The following is a 16,859-nucleotide window of genomic DNA, read 5'->3' on the forward strand; positions in this document are numbered from 1 at the left end:
GTATTTGGATTTGAAAAGAGACTGAAAAACCTCAAGGTCCTGTTTAAGGTTCCTACAGTTCACCATCACTTAAGATCATATGCAATTGCTTACTCAGAGCCTCCATGTGCAAGCAAGGTGAGGAACTGCAGCCTGACATAGCAGGGCCTTGTTTGTTCTGAAGCCTTAAGTGAGCATGGGAGCAGCACCTGGATTTTCAGGCTCTTGAAAATTTGTGAATCGCCAGAGTCAGAGATGCCTGAGGGTTTTTTATAGATCCTTTGGCAAACGCTAGTTAATTTATGTAAAGAGGTGGGTGTCAACCCCTTCTCCAGAGTACCAATTGATAGTAAAAGAGGAAACAGTCTCAAGCCAGGCCAGGGAAGGTTTAGATTGACTGTTCATAAAAATTCCTTCATGAAAACAGTTGTCCAGCATTGGAACAGGTTGCCCAGGAAAAAGGTGGACTCACCATCCCTGGAGATACTTAAAAGACGTGTAAACGTGGCAGAGAGGGAAATGGTTTAGCGGTGGACTTGGCAGTGTTAGATTTGGGGTTGGACTTGATGCATCATCTCAAAGGTCTTTTCCAGCCTAAAAATGGTTCTGTGATTCTGTGAATACAAAACTGTCTTCTCCCTGGATGAGAGGGGAGACTGAAGGCAACTCAGCAGGGAAGGGATAAATCTGAAAACCCTGTAGGAAAATGTTGTCCTGAAAGTGATCTGACAACTGGAGGCAGAATATCAAGCAGCCTTATGCTAAAGAGCAGAAGCGAACCTTGGACCCCCCATAACAACACTGCATCAGCACAACACTCCACGTGTGAAAAATGTTAGGAGAAAACAATGGGCACAGGAAAACCTTTGCAGCAAGATGATACCATTCAGTTTTAGAGGAATGCATACAAATTTGTATCAAGAATCAGATCCTTATATAGCAGATGATATTTTTTATATATTTTTATATTAAGCTGGAAAACCCATTGTGGAGTTAGTCTTCTGATTTTCCTCAATGGGATCTAAATAAATGTCCAGTTTCCTCTCACTTGTGAAAGTGGAAAATCCAACTGGCTGATGAAGGAATCTGTTTTAAGATGTATCAGCTTTTGTTTTAGTGTTTAGTATTGATTTTTTAAAGTAATTCTGTTTTTTTTCTGCCAATTTCTGCTTTTAATTTTTAATTATAAATAACAGATGCAGAGCTCCCAGTAATTTGCTGGCACACTTCATCTGTTTGGGCTGTTGGGCAACAGAAGAGTTAGAAGAGTAAAAGGTTTTTGAAAACTTACCTCAGCCAGATATGTAACCATACTCAAAGTAATATCAGCAAATGCTTCATGAAGGTAGCGGCAAACCACATTTACCCAGGTGGCACAGTCCCTTGTATAGCTGTGCGTTTTATAAAGGGTCATGACATGTGCAAGATTTGATAGCTTGGGATTCTTCTCCTCCAAACAAACCTAATTAAATATAAACATGAAAACATATCAAGAACAAGACAACTGCATTTACAGGGTCTGAGGATGTACAAAACAGCAAATTATTTTGATACCTGAGCAATCCTTTCGGCTATATCTTTACAAAACTGGTTTGGGCTGTCGAAATGCTGAATTAAATGGGGCAGGAGACACAAAACATTCAGTGGAAATCCTAGAACAAGAAAATACAGAACTAAGCATATATTCTGGACAGCAAGAGCCACAGTGATCTTTAAACTGGTGTTTCTTGGGAGGTCACGGTTTCAATATTACATTAGCCATAAACTCACACAGATCCTGTCAAGTTGGTTATGCCACATTTGTGTGAAAGGGGCCTTAATTTGAAAATCCAGTATGTCATTTAGGCAGCAATATTTTTGTAAAGCATGAGCCTATTTCTGCAAACACTACTGCACATTCCCGTCAAGAGATAATTTTTATCTTTCCACTTAACTGGTTTATTGACAGTCTTAACCAGTTGCATTTTCACTCCAGCTGCTAAAACATAAAAAGAAATTCAGCAAGTATTGATTAATAAACAACTGTTCTGGTCAGCTGCCAGGCACAGCTTCCATTGTTTTATACTATTCAAGGTAATAATGCACTGAGTTCCAGGCGCTATAATTAGCTTAAGTGCCGTCTGGAACGGGATTCAGCTCTTCTGCACCAACTCATAGCTCAAGGTAGTTGATGAAATACCTGCAGCAGCTGGAACAGAGAGTTATAACAAAAGCTTCTCTAGCTCAGGTGGGAGCTCAGAAATCAACTAATTGTATTTGGACACAATCTGCTTTTTGAAAAGAAGGAGTTTGTTCTATGAAAATAATTTTCTAACCATTCATTCCCTCTCATTCTACACAATTAAACAAGTTGCTGAAATTAGGATCATAGTTTCCTTACTCTTCCTCTGTATTCAGGGAAAAGGGAAGATACCTCCAGATGGTACTGTCGCAGCAATTCAATGTGTGAATTGCCCAACCAAAGCCTGGAACACAGGCACCACACAGGTGCTTAGACATGGGCAGGCTGTTCATGGCATTCATCCCTTTACTCTGTGTCTAGGCTTATTATGTCTTAGTTATAAAGACTGGACATTTGTCTTAGTATCTGTGTTTCTGACCAAAAGAGAGGAGTAAAAATCTGGAACAATGCAGAAACTGTCTTCAAGAAATATAATTAAGAAGTGGCCACAACCTCATTCAAAATGCTATCCTATTTCCTTATAACCCAGGCCTCTCTCCTCACTCACCATTGTGCTATTGTAGTTTACCTAGCATGTACAAGAGTTTTTGATATTTATATTTTTAGAATATAAAATAAAATACCATGAAACACTAATTTAAAATCAAGCAGTCTGACATAGTCTGAAAACAACTGAACAGAAAAACTGACCAAAGTAGGTAATATAAATTTTGGCAGTATCTCCTTACATGTTTACTTGTGTCACCAATCAGAATGCTTACTAAAGCCCTAGAAATTAAATGCTAAATAATACATTATTTCTATCCTTCAAAACCTTATTGTGCAATGGATTCACTTTCTAGAGACAGGTCATTACTTCTATGAAATTTCAAAAAAAGCTCACCCAGCTCAAAGCAAAAGTACATCATGCTATATTCAAAGTGAAAGAAAAACTGCTATTTTTGGTTTTGTTCAGATAGCTGAATAATGTCTGTCACCAAATGTCAATGCAACAGAAACTGAAAGACATGGAAGTATAATGGTTTTACCTATAGCTTGAGAGGAATCCACCATGGATATTCGAGACACTGGTGTCAGCAAACTAAAGAGCTGGAGTGTTAGGTCAGTGGTAGTAAGGGAAGTGAACCCTTTCAGGAGTAGCTGCTGAAGTCCTGAGAAGTCTGCCCATTTCAGCTGCCCTTGCAGCTTCTCTAACTTCTCCCGGTTTTCAGCTTTATCTAGCGGCAAGTGAGCCAGAAGTTTATTCAGCAACCGCAGTGCCATTAGGTATTCAAACTCAAAATCTGATTCCATCAAAGCCACAGCAACCCAGAAGATGGTGGCCAGTAGGTTGGTTGGATTGTTAATATGGGATGGATCGGTGAGACTGTCCTTTAGAGAGGATGAACTTCTTGTTTTAGAGGACAGGCCTTGCTGGGTGCATGCTTGAATTCTGTCTAGTGTGGCACTGCGTGGTGGGTCCGAGGACTTGTCCACATCTCCAAACTTCTTGGGTACAGAGAAGCTCCTCTGGTGTCTACTTCGCTCAGCAGTGGCTGTGTTGCCGCTTGCAGGATTCATATTCAGCTGCCCTGTGCTCTTCCGGTTTGCGGTCAGTTTGGTGTTCGATGTTAAATCTGGTGAAGATGAACTGAAACCAAGATTTATAACATCCATTACATTGTGTGAATGCACAGTTTGAGAGGGTACATATTAGATGCAAGCTAAGTATTTATCAGACTGTAAATAAATATTAAAATGGGAGAAGTAGAACATCAAACCATCTATTGCAGCCTGCCTTCTTTTTTCCAGAAGACAGATTCAGGCCAACAGACCTGACAGAGATGAGAGTCACACGGCACTGCACCAAACCAGAGCAGGACAGCCTACAGTCTACATAGGCAAGAATGACATGGGGATAAGAAATACAGAGCTGTGAAGTGACTTTTGGCAATTCCGAATGGGACAGTAGCAGAACTGAAAACAACTTTGGTCTTTAAAATGTCCTCATCAATGGAGCAAGCCCTGAACTTGGCACAGCTGGCAGGCAAATGCACAATTGCTTGCTGGGTAATGTGAGAACTGTGGGCAGAAAAAACAGCATATCTTAAGCAGAACCACAAATACACCCCATTATCCTCAAGAAACCTGTCATGTGGTTGCCCAGGCTCTTGCCAATACAAGTCCTTCCAAAAATTTGGTGTTATTGCATCCTATCCTGCCTGTATCCTAAGATCTCTTCAAGATGGTTTGCAGAAAGTGTAGGTGGTTCAATTTCAGTGACTAATGCCACCTCATGGACTACCATGCAATGATCCAGACTATACCTATCAATTATCTGCACAGAGGAATATGATGTGTTGAACACAAGGGAAGCTTGTTCTGGAGAACAGCTAATTTCTGACTCTGATCCCATTCCTACCTCATACACTATGAGTCTCTACTGTCTGTAGTACTTGAAAATAATCTTATTCTAGAATCAAGTGTCAGGGCAAAGTATATTGCATTCCTCTTTGTTCCATCTTTCTCTTTGCTGAAATGTGCACTAAAGAAAGATAAGCAGCTCTTAGTTTAGAAAGTAGAAGTGTATTTACCCTGATCTGCTCTTTCCCAAGGTACTCCTTGGGTTCTGCCATGGCACAGCACCCTGCCTGCTAATGTCAGAAATGACAGACCTGGTATTTTTGTGCTGCAGGTAAAGCACAGCAACTTACGGATATTTAAAAAAAATAATTACTTATTCTGTTGTTACTATTAGAAGTCAGATAGACATTCATGTCTCAGTACTATCAACAGCCATGTTACAGAAGGAGCCTGTGACTTCCCTCCATGTACAAAGGTCTCCTTTAGGACAAGAGTTTCATAAAGATGGCCAACACATCGAGCAAAATCCATGTCTACAAAGGACAAAATACTCCCTAGTTTTATTGAGAACAAACCATGATGATTTATTCCTGGGGAATACTTCACCTGAGAATGACATGCTGTATGAAACCAGTACTACAAAACCCACGTTCCTTCCCAGATACATTTTCAGGTTTATGCACAAAGGTGCAAAAAATACAATATTTTTAAAGGATGTTAAAGTAAGTTATAGTCAAGTGGGAGCAAGGTAGAATTTACAACATATTGTAAAGTTTTATTAGTTCTATCAACATTATTTCAACTATGGCAAAATTTGGCTGAAATATGCTCACAGTCTGGTTCTTGGATGGTTACAAATGAGCTCTGTCTTATCAAAGTTATTTTTTGCTGTTAAGACTGCAAAATTGCACACTTAATGTCATGAAACATTGAAAAAAATACAGTTAGGAGAACAGATTCTTACCGTGATAACACTGTCAAAAGATCACTGTTCTTCAAACAGTCAGAGAGATTATCCACTGCAGCTTCCAAAGTAAGTAGTGCCTCCATTACATACCCCTATCAAGGCAGAAGGTTAAGAATTTTAGTGAAGACATTCAACAAAAGTAACATTAAAAATCCTCAGTTCATAAAAGGAACAGGCACCAACTGAAAACCTATAATTTCTCCAGAAAAAACCCCCTAACATCCCCATCAAAGCCACTGCCCTGAACGTTAAAATGTCACTGCAAGTCTGTTTTATTTTCTGCCTCTGAATGATCTATGAAGGTATGCAAGAAGGGCACATATCTCATCAAGGGATTGGTAATGACATGCTGAACCTCTGACTTGCAGGTCACTGATTTAAATTCTACACAAGCAGTTGTGACAGAGTATTACTGTCATCTTGTGGCAGTTTCATTACCTAAGTAAAATATGGAGGTGATGTCAAGTCTATTTCTTACTGAGAGCCAGTATTACTCTTTATTAAATCTTTAATCTTGCAATAAATAGTCTCTGATTGTAAAATTTCAGTCTGTTTAGCTAAGCAGAGTGAATGTCATTGTGCTGTGAAAGGTCTGTATCAAATTAAGTCAGTGTAAGCTTTGTATTATTAGGAATGGTGCAGATTTCTTTACTCCTAAACATGTTAACATTTGAAGAATGAGATGGTGTCTTCTTCATGCTGTGAGATTACATCACCAGACAGATGATGGATTCCTTAAGCCCAAATTAATGGAGATGAAAAGGAAAAAATGGTCATCACAAAGATTTAATTCTGAGTGACAATTACCAAAATTCACTAGTTTGTTCTCTTTAGAGCTATGTAAGATTGTAACAGCCTGACAAAGGCCTAGATAAGGTACATACGAATTCAGCAAACTCAGAAGTAACCTGTTCTAAGGCCACATTCTACTCTTCATCACATGACTCCAGAACACCTTGTTGAAATGGTTTAAACAACAGTTCTAAGAAGCATTATTTACACATGCATACCTGAATCTCATCTCCATGCTCTCCAATAACTTCCACCAATCTTGACAGGAGGTCAGACAAGGCGTGTGCAGAAAGGGGCTGCTTTAGGGCCCTGAATATCTGAAAAGAGCGACCAGCGTAATGTCTGGAAGAGCTTGAAAGAGCTGTTTGTAAAGCAACTTCACTCAGATGCTGCTCCAAATGAAAACCTAAGCAAAAGAGTAGGATGTCAGGTTCTTTTTTCCCCTTTTTTATTACAGACTTTGCTGTGGGTCATAAACAGGCTGAACATACTCTGTGAGGAGGATATGCTCATCAGCACATGCTTCAAACACTGAGAAATGGAGCTTTGGAGAATTTGACATTTATTTTGCACAGAATTCAAGAAAATTAACTGAATTAACTGCAAAACAAAATTCTGAGCACGAAATTGATAATCTGATTTATTTTTTTTTACAGTTTCTGGACAAACTTTCAAGCCATCCACCGTTCTTGCTGGCAGCAACAGTAACTTCTGAAAATTCCCAAACCTGAAGCTAAATTGAATTAGTAGTCTTTCTATTAGCTTCAGAAGGCATTGGATAAGATCTTTAATATAAATACTGGTGCTGCATTCTGCTTTGATCTTGGAAATTATTTAATTAGTGACTGTGCTGGTTTTCAAAACGCAATCAGCACATTCCCTATGTTCTAAAAACGATAATAAATGAAAACTAGACTTTTATTGCCCAAAGAAATTTAACAAAGTGTATTTACTTAGTAGCTGTTATGTATTTTACTAACAGGACACAGAGGAGATTTTATCTGGCAGAATCAATCAAAAGGCTTTCTATCAACAGCTCTGAAGAAATATTCAATTCAACATTTAGCCACAGTTTAAGCTAACATAACTTTTTAAAGCAATTCTTTCATATGTTATACATCCTTGTTAAGATACATTTACTGTGCTTCTGCATAAGCAGATCTACTAAGTCACAGGATAAACATTAAGTGTGGGAATTCTGTGAGGGAGTATTTTTTTTAGTTATGAAAGAAAGTATTTACTACCTGATTTGGAATCTTTAAATACAGATACAACATGGCGCAGAAAATTAGTGAGCTGTTCAGCACTCTTGGTGTTCTGATTTTTGGGAGTGATGTCTTCATGGCACCAAAGGGGACCAAATGCCCTTAAAGAAATACATAACAAAGTGCAAAATTTCTTTGAGTTATCTGAAATAAATATATTCAGTTAACATATATAATCTGTACACATACTCAGATATTTACAGGGCCATGACCTGGTAAACATGCAATCAAACAGAATTTTAAATAAAAGTAAATAAATATTCCTATGCTGTATTTTAAAATATAAGCCATGCTGTGTAGACAGCAGCATAAACAAACACCTGTTTTTCAATTTAACATTGTGCCTAGAATCTACTGGCTGTAGCTGGTAGTTAATATTAGTTTCACTATGGCTTTTCACTATGCACTGTACACTTTATATCTTATTTTATATTAATGAAACTGGCTTCTTCTACTAATTAATCTCTGAACATAAAACTATCAGTCAATTAAACACTTTATGTCTGTCAGGCAAGGTTTTTTTCTGTTTTTCTTTTTTTAAAGTTGCTTAGTGAAAGTACGTACTTCAAGTACAAACATATCTTCTGCTTATCTGCATTACCTGGTTGTCAGAAACTCAATTAATTTGTTTGCTTTCTCATCTGATTCAGCAGCAGTGTCCATGTCCTCAACTTCTTGTGTAATCTGTGGGAGATTTCCACTGCTGCCTCCCAGACTGATACTGGAGGAGGTGGAGCTGGAGCTCAAGCCGGAGTCTGGCACTGGAGATGACTGGTATTCCCGCAGAAAGTCGAAGCCACCTGCCAGCCAAAAGGGAGGAGATAAAGACGGAATGCACTGTTGGGCCAGCTTTGCAGATGAAAGCGTCTGCCAAGCAGCTCTTTGCAGAGTCAGTGGCAGAAACCTTCCACTGGGAAAAATGGGGAAAACCCGCAGAACACAACAACCCTCAAATACTGATGGGAGTGAAAATGGTACTTTGTTTCTAAATGTGTAGAATCCAGAATAAAATGAAAACAATCCAAGTCAAGATTTCTTTTTTTACTGCACAAGGACAACAGTACTTGGAAAACAAATATTCTAGGGCATTTTACGTTCAGAAGTAGGACTTTTTTAAAGTGAATTTAGAAACTGGCAAGTTCACTTCTCTGGGCTAGTCTTATATGGAACAAAACTGCAAGGTGGAATTTTTAGAATTATTATGCTGTCCTAATTTTACAAATGTAATGGAAATCAAGACATAAATATTTAAGGCTTCTGTTCAACATCTCTAGTAACTGTACCCACTGGACTAGCCATACAAAATATTTTCAGCACTAGGATGAAACACCTGAGTAAGAGTTCTGCTAGATCAAAAGTTTGCCACAGTGTCAGAGCTAAGATTAGAAACCCAGACCCGTTTTCTTAAGGTTGGACTTCTAGTCATGTTTAGGCTGTATCTACAACAGAAAAAAATGGCCTTGTGAGAAAAATGGGAGCAGGAAAAAATCCATTGCAAATCAGAAGACTCCTAACTTAGTTGCCTGACATTATGAGGAATAAACCTCATAATGCTGCAGCATTTTCAGTTAGGATTCTTTGCTATAGCTGCTCACCCACACTCTCACTCTATATTAGCTTCTCAAAAGCTAGTCCAAAATATCAAGTCTTGATAACTTCTTGAACTCCAGAGGGCCAGACTCAGGGTACCAATTACATTTTTTAGACGCAAGGATGAAAACAGTTTTTCATTTGGCAGAAAAGCAGCAATATAATTTTAATGTAAGAATTTTATTTTGTATTTAATAGTTCATAGATGTGCACTGGGAAAGAAATCCACCCAGCTCAGCACAGGAAACTCACGTGAGATAATTTTTCACAGAAGTTATTCAGAATGTAATTTCTTTGGCCAAAATAATTCATCAATCTAAAACATCTATCCCTTCTGCTCATTACTTTAAAATAATTTTATTGTGTCTCAGAAAAAAAGAATAAGTTATCATGTAATATTTTTTATAAAGCCAAATCACTTATTACTTCCTAAAGAACCGTGGAAATGCCACTGATTTGAGAATCTTTACTTTTCATTTTTTACTATATGGTAAAATTCCTCGCCCTCTTCCCCACAACTAATCCTTCATCCACAACTCTATATTGATTTTGTGATGCCTTCAAAACAGAACAGTACACTTGCTTTTAGTAATATTATATGACAACAGTAAATCTAACTAGCAGCTTTCCACAAATTGGTTCCAACCAACTCCTTAAAAACAGGTAAATAGCTAAAAGTAATGGAACACTGACCTCAGCAGAAGTCTGAAGTAAGACTCCTAATGTAGAAACAGATTTCAGGACAGCAATGCAATGTATCAGTGATATAAAGGAGGGTGTGTATCATGTGAAACTTAATTTTATAATGGAAAATCTGAGCTGCACATTCTTGCTGCTCTTTCTGTCCCAGAATTATTTATTCATTTCTTTTAAGGTCGAGGAATGATTGCCCTCATTTAAGTAGCTCTGGATCCCTGAGGGGGGAATCAGGAAGTTATTAACCCTATTAATTTTAAAATACTACATTTCAAATTTTGCCTTACATTAGATAACTTTCTCACTATCATGAAAAGTTGTCTAATAATAAATTGTATGCATCCCTAGGGTGGTTTGTGTGGATTAGTATTAATGGAATCTGTTCATATTTGGCACTTTATTACTTTGATTTATCAAAACCTGACAGTATGATACAGTGTTCTTTTGCTTCATTACCTGTGTAAAGATATTCAGGTAAGTATGCTGGTTGTACTGTCAGAGTCTTGGTCTCATTCATCTCTCTGGTCTGAAGAAGCACAGATGCAATGGCTTGATAGTTGTTATTGCAAGATAACGCAATCAAAAGGTGAAGCAGTAACTTTTTACTGTGTTCAAAGACCTCCGGGCGGTAATGGTCAAGACCTAAAAAGAAAAGGTTACAGCAATCTCTGAATATGAAGCAATAATAAACAAGATCACATTCCAGAAATAGCAAAAAATCCAAGGCAGTTCATGACAACAGTGCAAATAAACAAAAGATGTAGTATTTCCAGACATAGTTACCAGTGCTGTTACTTAAATATATGTGTATATTCAGGTTCCAGACTGAGGTCCCACACAGGAGGTACAAAGAATGAGTGGCAAAACAGCTTTATGCATTCTGTCTCACTGCAGTTAATTTGACAGGTCCAGAAAACCTTTAAAAATTAGGTATTCTTGATGGTGGTTGTCATTACCTTGCTTACCACAGTATCTGGCTTTCTAGCACAGACATCAGTTTTAGAGTGAGTACAAACTGTAAGAGGCAGGTACTGATTTATTAAAAAAGGAACTGACAGACAAATCGCTCAAAAAAGAACTTCAACTACTAGTGAGCAGCATGAGAAATTAGTCCCTACCTCAGGATGCAGAACTCAAACTGAAAGTCTAGCAGAGAAAGACTGATATGGTTTTCATTACTGCTGTCTGCCAGATTTAAAACAGCCAGAATAGTTCACAAATTACAAATACGAAGGAAACAGATATTTCTGCGTTCTGTTTTAATTTGGATTCCCTTTCAGTACCTTGCTGTATACTTAAACATACATGCTTCTGTTTAAGACTAGTTTCAGTGCTTGAAAAGTTAACTTTTTTCTTCTTCAACTGCTCTCTTCTCAGGATATATTCCTCTTCAATAAAGAGGAATACTTCATTACTCTGTGTGGCAGCAGCCACCAGATCTTTCAAGTCAGGTGTTTTCTAATATACTCTAGTCATGCTGGTTCTTGTTTGCCCGGCAATAATGAAGCTGCCCATACTGCCATAGCCTGAACACAGTGCCTTTGGTTCCTAAGGGCAATTCTTTGGAGGTCCTGTGACCCTTGGTCTTATCTCCCAGTAGCCTCCTCCAAAAGAACTGTGGCCATCCTGCCCATCCCTATTTCAGCTTCTTAAGGTTTCTGCTCCTATTCACCTTTCTCCATTCTACTTCCACCTGCCAGGAGATAATGCACCCATCCCACCTTGTTGTAACATATATCTGAAAAGATATGAAAAGGTCTTTTAGTTGAAAACAAATTCTGTATTGGCAACAGTTGTAGCTGAAGTCCTATTAAACCCCAAGGCTGTATGAAAGTATTGGCCCAGGAATTGCTATTGCTAACTAGGAAGTGAAAAGGACAGTTCAGTCTTTGTGCTTGTCCAGTGCTGGTCCTTTCTTTAACCTGTAAGAGTTCCAAGGAGGGTAAGCTTCTGTGACATGGACACATTTCCATGGGAAAGGAGTCTAGCTGTTCAACTAATTTCACACTGGTTGCAAAAGAGATTTTAAAGAAAAGTGATTTCCATGCACCAGAGATAGGCAAGTTCAAACCAGCAGCCTGCCTGCCTGCTTCACCAACAGTACTACAAACCATTCAATAGCCTTTTAAACAAACAGACATTGCAAAATTCTTTCATTTTAATATCTTCTCACTCCTTCCAATAAATCAAAGGATACCAGCTCTCCATCTAGCCAGCATACTACCTTCTAGTCTTCTTTTCAGTCAGATGCGTCTGCCTGCTTACATTCCAACAAGACAGCAACACTTAATTTTTAATTACATACATACCTTTGGCTAATGGTATAACTTCCATTATAACTGGCATAACTTCCTTACAACATCACAAGAGCTCTACTACAGAATAGAAAAATTTTCCACAGGAGATATAACAACTCTAGAGAAACTGACCTTGAAGCCTGAAAGCTCCAATCTCACTTTAGTTACCACTAAACCAGTTACATTGCATTACCAGTTATATTTAATTTTAATTTCACATTTCATAATTGTGAGTTTTTAGCCAAGGGATTGTCTCAATTGTGTTAGTAAATTTCTATTTATTCCTTATTAAAAAATTGTTATTTTGAAATTTGTTGCATAAACAAATAACTAAAGATATTTTTCTAGTGGATTACTAGTATCATAACGTGTTTCTGCATATGTTTATTCGCATGACTCCCTGACAGCTCCTTAAAGCCATCTTAACTAAAGTAATCACACTGCTCTGTACAACTCCTTCTTAAGTTCTTCCTTTATTCTTGTGACAATTTCTAAGTGTAAGCAACAGTTTTCTCACACTTGCTACAGATCATAGCAAAGACGTTGTTTGATCAGTTAAGGATTATTGATTTGATCCATAAAATTAACCAGTTCTCTTTCACCTCCCTCTTACACTTATGAAGTTCACAGAAACAGACAAAAGAATGAGAAAGTTGTTATGGGCAGCCACAAAATAAGTTTAAATTTGAAGCAAATATATGTGAAATGTCATATCAAAACAGACTCTGGGAGTCCCATCCAACACAGTCCTGGTTTGTTAGTCCTGCGTTTCATTACAAGTTTGTGAAATCATCGTACTGATATACAAAACCCTATTTAATCAAAAAATTTTAAGCAGAACAGTTGGTAAGAGAGTAGCAGTAAAGGAGATCAAGCATCTTCTTCAACATATACCTCTGTGCATTTTACCACTGTGCTGTAACATCCCGATTTAATCTCTTTTTGCCTGCTGATCAACAGATTCTTCCCAGACTGACTGTGAATACTTAGTGGTAACTATGGTGACTGAAGAAAAAGTGAACTGTGATCTCAGCTATAAGAAATTTATTTCACATCTGTCTGTGTTTATTTGTGAACACTATTATTTATCAGCCACGAAGTTGAGGAATGGCTTTATAATGCTAAATACCCTTGTATGCTAAAAATTTAGGCCACTCACTTTTCGTAACATTGAATGGCAGGAAAAGGAAGGTAACAGCCTCCAGATGAACTGTGCTACACTCAGGAGCAGACACAGTAGTGGGGACAAAGCACTGCCTCAGTGCTCAGCTACGTAAGGGAACACACTGATGATGAAGTATTCCATCAGTAGTGAAATTAATGAAGCTTTTCTTTCCAGTGGTCTGTGTCCTAACCCCACTACCTCTGCAGTACAGTTATCCTGACTCTCTTACAGACTGTTTTTACAAAGGCAAGAGACAGCACAGGTGTGTGTGGTTCATGTCCAAGGTATGTGTAGACTGTCATCACTAACCAAAGGCATGAATCGCACCTCCTTTTCTTGCAGGTGCCATGCCACACATTTTTATAGAGATATTTTAGGAAGTCATTCATCTTCAAATTTCCACATATCTCTCAAATTTGGGTGAGGTTGGCCAAAATACCCAAAAACTTCAAACTTTTGAGACCAATTACAGACTGTGACTGCCTTGGGCTTTTTCTTTTAGGGTGGAGGGAGGAAATCACAAAACATGTAAGAAACACAGTTCTATATCTTCAGAAAAATGAAAGTAAAAGGAGGGAGTACATTTATACTTTCTTTCTTGTTCTGTTGGTCTTACCTAAAAAGAGAGCATGTAGCAATAAAGGGAGGTGAAGAGCCCAATCTTCTCTCACACTGTGATCCACTACCATCTCAGTCATGAAGATAACAGCAATATTGCACCTGGAAGTTAAATCACAGCATCAGTTTCAAATCTCTTGGAAACGGGAAAGCACAAACAGGATGCCTATTTCTGAAGAAATACACAATCTATATGCTTTCAGATTTGTAGCATTTCTTCTCAATACAATTAATGCTGAAGCACTTTAGTTACAGTATCAAGCCAACAAGTATCCATTACTGAAAAAAACCCTATTATTGCCAATACAAATTATATAAAAGAGGATTTTCAGAATATGCATGGCCTAGTTAGAATAAAAGATCAAAGTGCTATGAATAACAGGCACAGAGGCCTGGGAAAAAGAAATTTTCCTTTTCTGTTTCAGTTGCTTCATCAGTCCTATTCTTATCAGTGATGTCCTATATTGTAAATACGCTTTCTGGTAGAAATCTGGTAGAATAGCGAGCTTTCACTGCATGTTGATTTTTGCACTGGAAATCAGCAGAAATCGAATGCATGATTTTCAGATGTTCTGAGTGGTGAGACAGTTGGATTGGTGTTGGTCAGCTACTAAGAGGAAGCATCTCACTGTCTGAAATGTCAGAATGAGAAACTGCTCACCTATGAAGGGGTCCTCGGGGTGTGATGGTTTCTGGGAGATAGTCCACAAGTGGTGCCCAACATCCTCCATTGTACGGCATGGGCAAGGGATGTGGCTGTTTGGTTTCAACAATATTCAATAGCCAACTTGTATATGGAGAAACAGGATCATCTGCATGGAAAAGCATTCAAAAAAGTGCATAAAACTCAAGTCTGGTTACCTATTTTTGCGAAATATTAGAATAGATTTTATGCTAACATATGAGTTCAGCTGTTTGGAGCAATGTGATGCCATGAGGTTTGCAAATTCCTGTGTTCAATAACAAGTGATGCATTTTTAATCCCTCTTTCATGCTGCTGGAAATTAAAGAGATTCCAGGCAGGCAGCACTGAATGGTAGGAGCGGCAGCTGAATCCCTGCTGTCACTTAGTAGCTTTGGATCCAAATCACAAAGCACCAAGCAACAGACTTTCTCTTGAAAATGAGGGAAAAGTTCAGCCAACAAAGCTGCTGTCAGAAGCCATCTGCTGCAAGGAGCGAGTACCAGTGACACATTCTTGCAACTCCTCACCAGTGCCCTGCAGAGCGATGCTACAAAGGCAGAAGTTAAATGTCCTGAATTGGCAAGGAGGCATAAGGAATGCAAAAAACATCTTCAGGGTAATTTTCTTTCAACAGGGATGAATTATATCTTGAATTTCTCAAAGTTGTATTTAATTTTGTTTTAGTGTGACAGCTGCTTTGTTAATGAGTGTTTGGGTTTCTTCTTCCACCTGTTTATCTGGAATGATGTGGGTCAAATAAGTTATTTCCACCACTTTCTGTCTTGTCTCAGCTGCACAATTTCGTTCATCTCTCCTGTATTTTGTTCCCTCTCATTCCTCTCGATTTTCTCACTGTTCAGTTTTTATTTCTGAGGTCTGACAGTCTGTGATACCCTGCCATGGAAAATATCCTTTCTAGATCTGTTTTGACATACATTCAAACATTACCCTTTATGAATTTTTAGTGACTGTTATTTTTTGTTCTGTTCCTTCTTTTTTGTGTTTTCATTTGTTTGTTTTCTTGTTTGTTTTGTTTTGTTATGCTTTTGTATATTAGGTAAGCTTGAAACTCTCAGCATTTTCCTTTTCTTTTTTTTTTTTTAAGCAGCATGTATCTGATGCTTGTCAGCTTTCCCACGGGAAACAAAGCTGTTCTGATGCCTACAAAAGTATCAGAGCTGGATTTTTCTAATGTGCATCACTTCTTTTAGAAAAACATCTTCAGATTTCCAGATCTTCAGGAGACTTTAAATGCTGTAGCTGCTTCTCCAATTATTTCTAAAATGCCAACTTTGTAACTCCCATTCTTAAGTGCTGGTCTTTAAAAGAACACTTTATATCTTTGTGGTTTAGATATCTACTTAGATTCTCTGGAGGATGATTGACTAGTTACAGATAAAAAAGAATAAAATGACTTAATAATGTATCAAAGTATGGCATTTTCACATACTCTTCTTCTAAGAATTAACCAGATAATGTTTGCCAGATGTTTTTCAAGAAAAAGTACTGCACAGGAGCTACTTATTTCTACCAATTTAAGTGTTTCACAGAAAAGTGCTTCATGAAGTTCACACCAAGACCTAGATCTCACTTCTATTTTCACAGGTTTATGTGCAGACTGAGAAAAAAAAAAAAAAAAAAAAGCAGCACTTTGAAGATAAATATACAAACCTTGCCTGAACAAAAGGGTTTGTGTGCTGCAGAGCTGTGTTCCCTATTTATATCCTCAGCAATACATGAATGTTAAAGTAGGCTGGAGAGAGGAGGGAAGCCATAGCACCAAATCCTTTGCAGCCTGGGCTGCCTGTCTAAGTGAGTAAGTTGCGCTTTCTTAATGGAAGTTGCATTATGTTTCTTGTAGAATGGCAAGAGGTATAAAAATTCCTTTTGCTTTAGAAGTCTATATAAATGTAAGTAGCTAAGTAAAATATATTTTATTTTCCTTCTAGGTATTCATATATTTGCTGAAGGAACCCTGTGAGAAGGACACTTTGCATAAATATTCACGGTACTACAAATCTTGCAGGTACAGGCAGGAAAGAACATTCGGGCACTGGATGGAGGAGACATTCCAAAAGAGCAAAGAAAATTTCACTATTTTTTAACCTTTTATCACTCTAAGCTCTTGTCAAAACCAGGTATTTGTGAAGGCTGTTCTGATAAGATAAATGCTGCTCTGTCTTGAAAGATTGTTCATGCAGATCAGATTAGCACCAGTGCTTCAATTAACATCTGGTGAAGCATTTTAAGTAGCTGCAGCACTAGAAAGCTATAAAAAAA

The 16,859-nt window shown here is 37.9% G+C and overlaps 1 protein-coding gene across 6 annotated transcripts in view; it reads right to left on the reverse strand.

Moving 5' to 3' along the window:
- The window catches only part of FRY (FRY microtubule binding protein), a 220,208-nt gene that overhangs the window by 37,889 nt on the left and 165,460 nt on the right, over window positions 1-16,859 (reverse strand). For all 6 annotated transcript variants that reach the window (XM_088067734.1, XM_088067729.1, XM_005516302.3 and 3 more), the window contains 10 exons: window positions 14,556-14,706; window positions 13,893-13,996; window positions 10,271-10,456; window positions 8,130-8,328; window positions 7,508-7,629; window positions 6,482-6,669; window positions 5,469-5,563; window positions 3,190-3,791; window positions 1,534-1,631; window positions 1,271-1,441 (listed from right to left, as the gene is read on the reverse strand). In XM_088067734.1, the coding sequence (XP_087923860.1) occupies window positions 1,271-1,441; window positions 1,534-1,631; window positions 3,190-3,791; window positions 5,469-5,563; window positions 6,482-6,669; window positions 7,508-7,629; window positions 8,130-8,328; window positions 10,271-10,456; window positions 13,893-13,996; window positions 14,556-14,706 (1,916 nt within the window). The remainder of the gene's footprint in view (window positions 1-1,270; window positions 1,442-1,533; window positions 1,632-3,189; window positions 3,792-5,468; window positions 5,564-6,481; window positions 6,670-7,507; window positions 7,630-8,129; window positions 8,329-10,270; window positions 10,457-13,892; window positions 13,997-14,555; window positions 14,707-16,859) is intronic.

This window comes from Pseudopodoces humilis, chromosome 2 (genome assembly GCF_049639895.1).
Source record: "Pseudopodoces humilis isolate 2021_Gansu_Grassland_sample_001 chromosome 2, ASM4963989v1, whole genome shotgun sequence".
Classification (NCBI taxonomy): Eukaryota; Metazoa; Chordata; class Aves; order Passeriformes; family Paridae; genus Pseudopodoces; species Pseudopodoces humilis.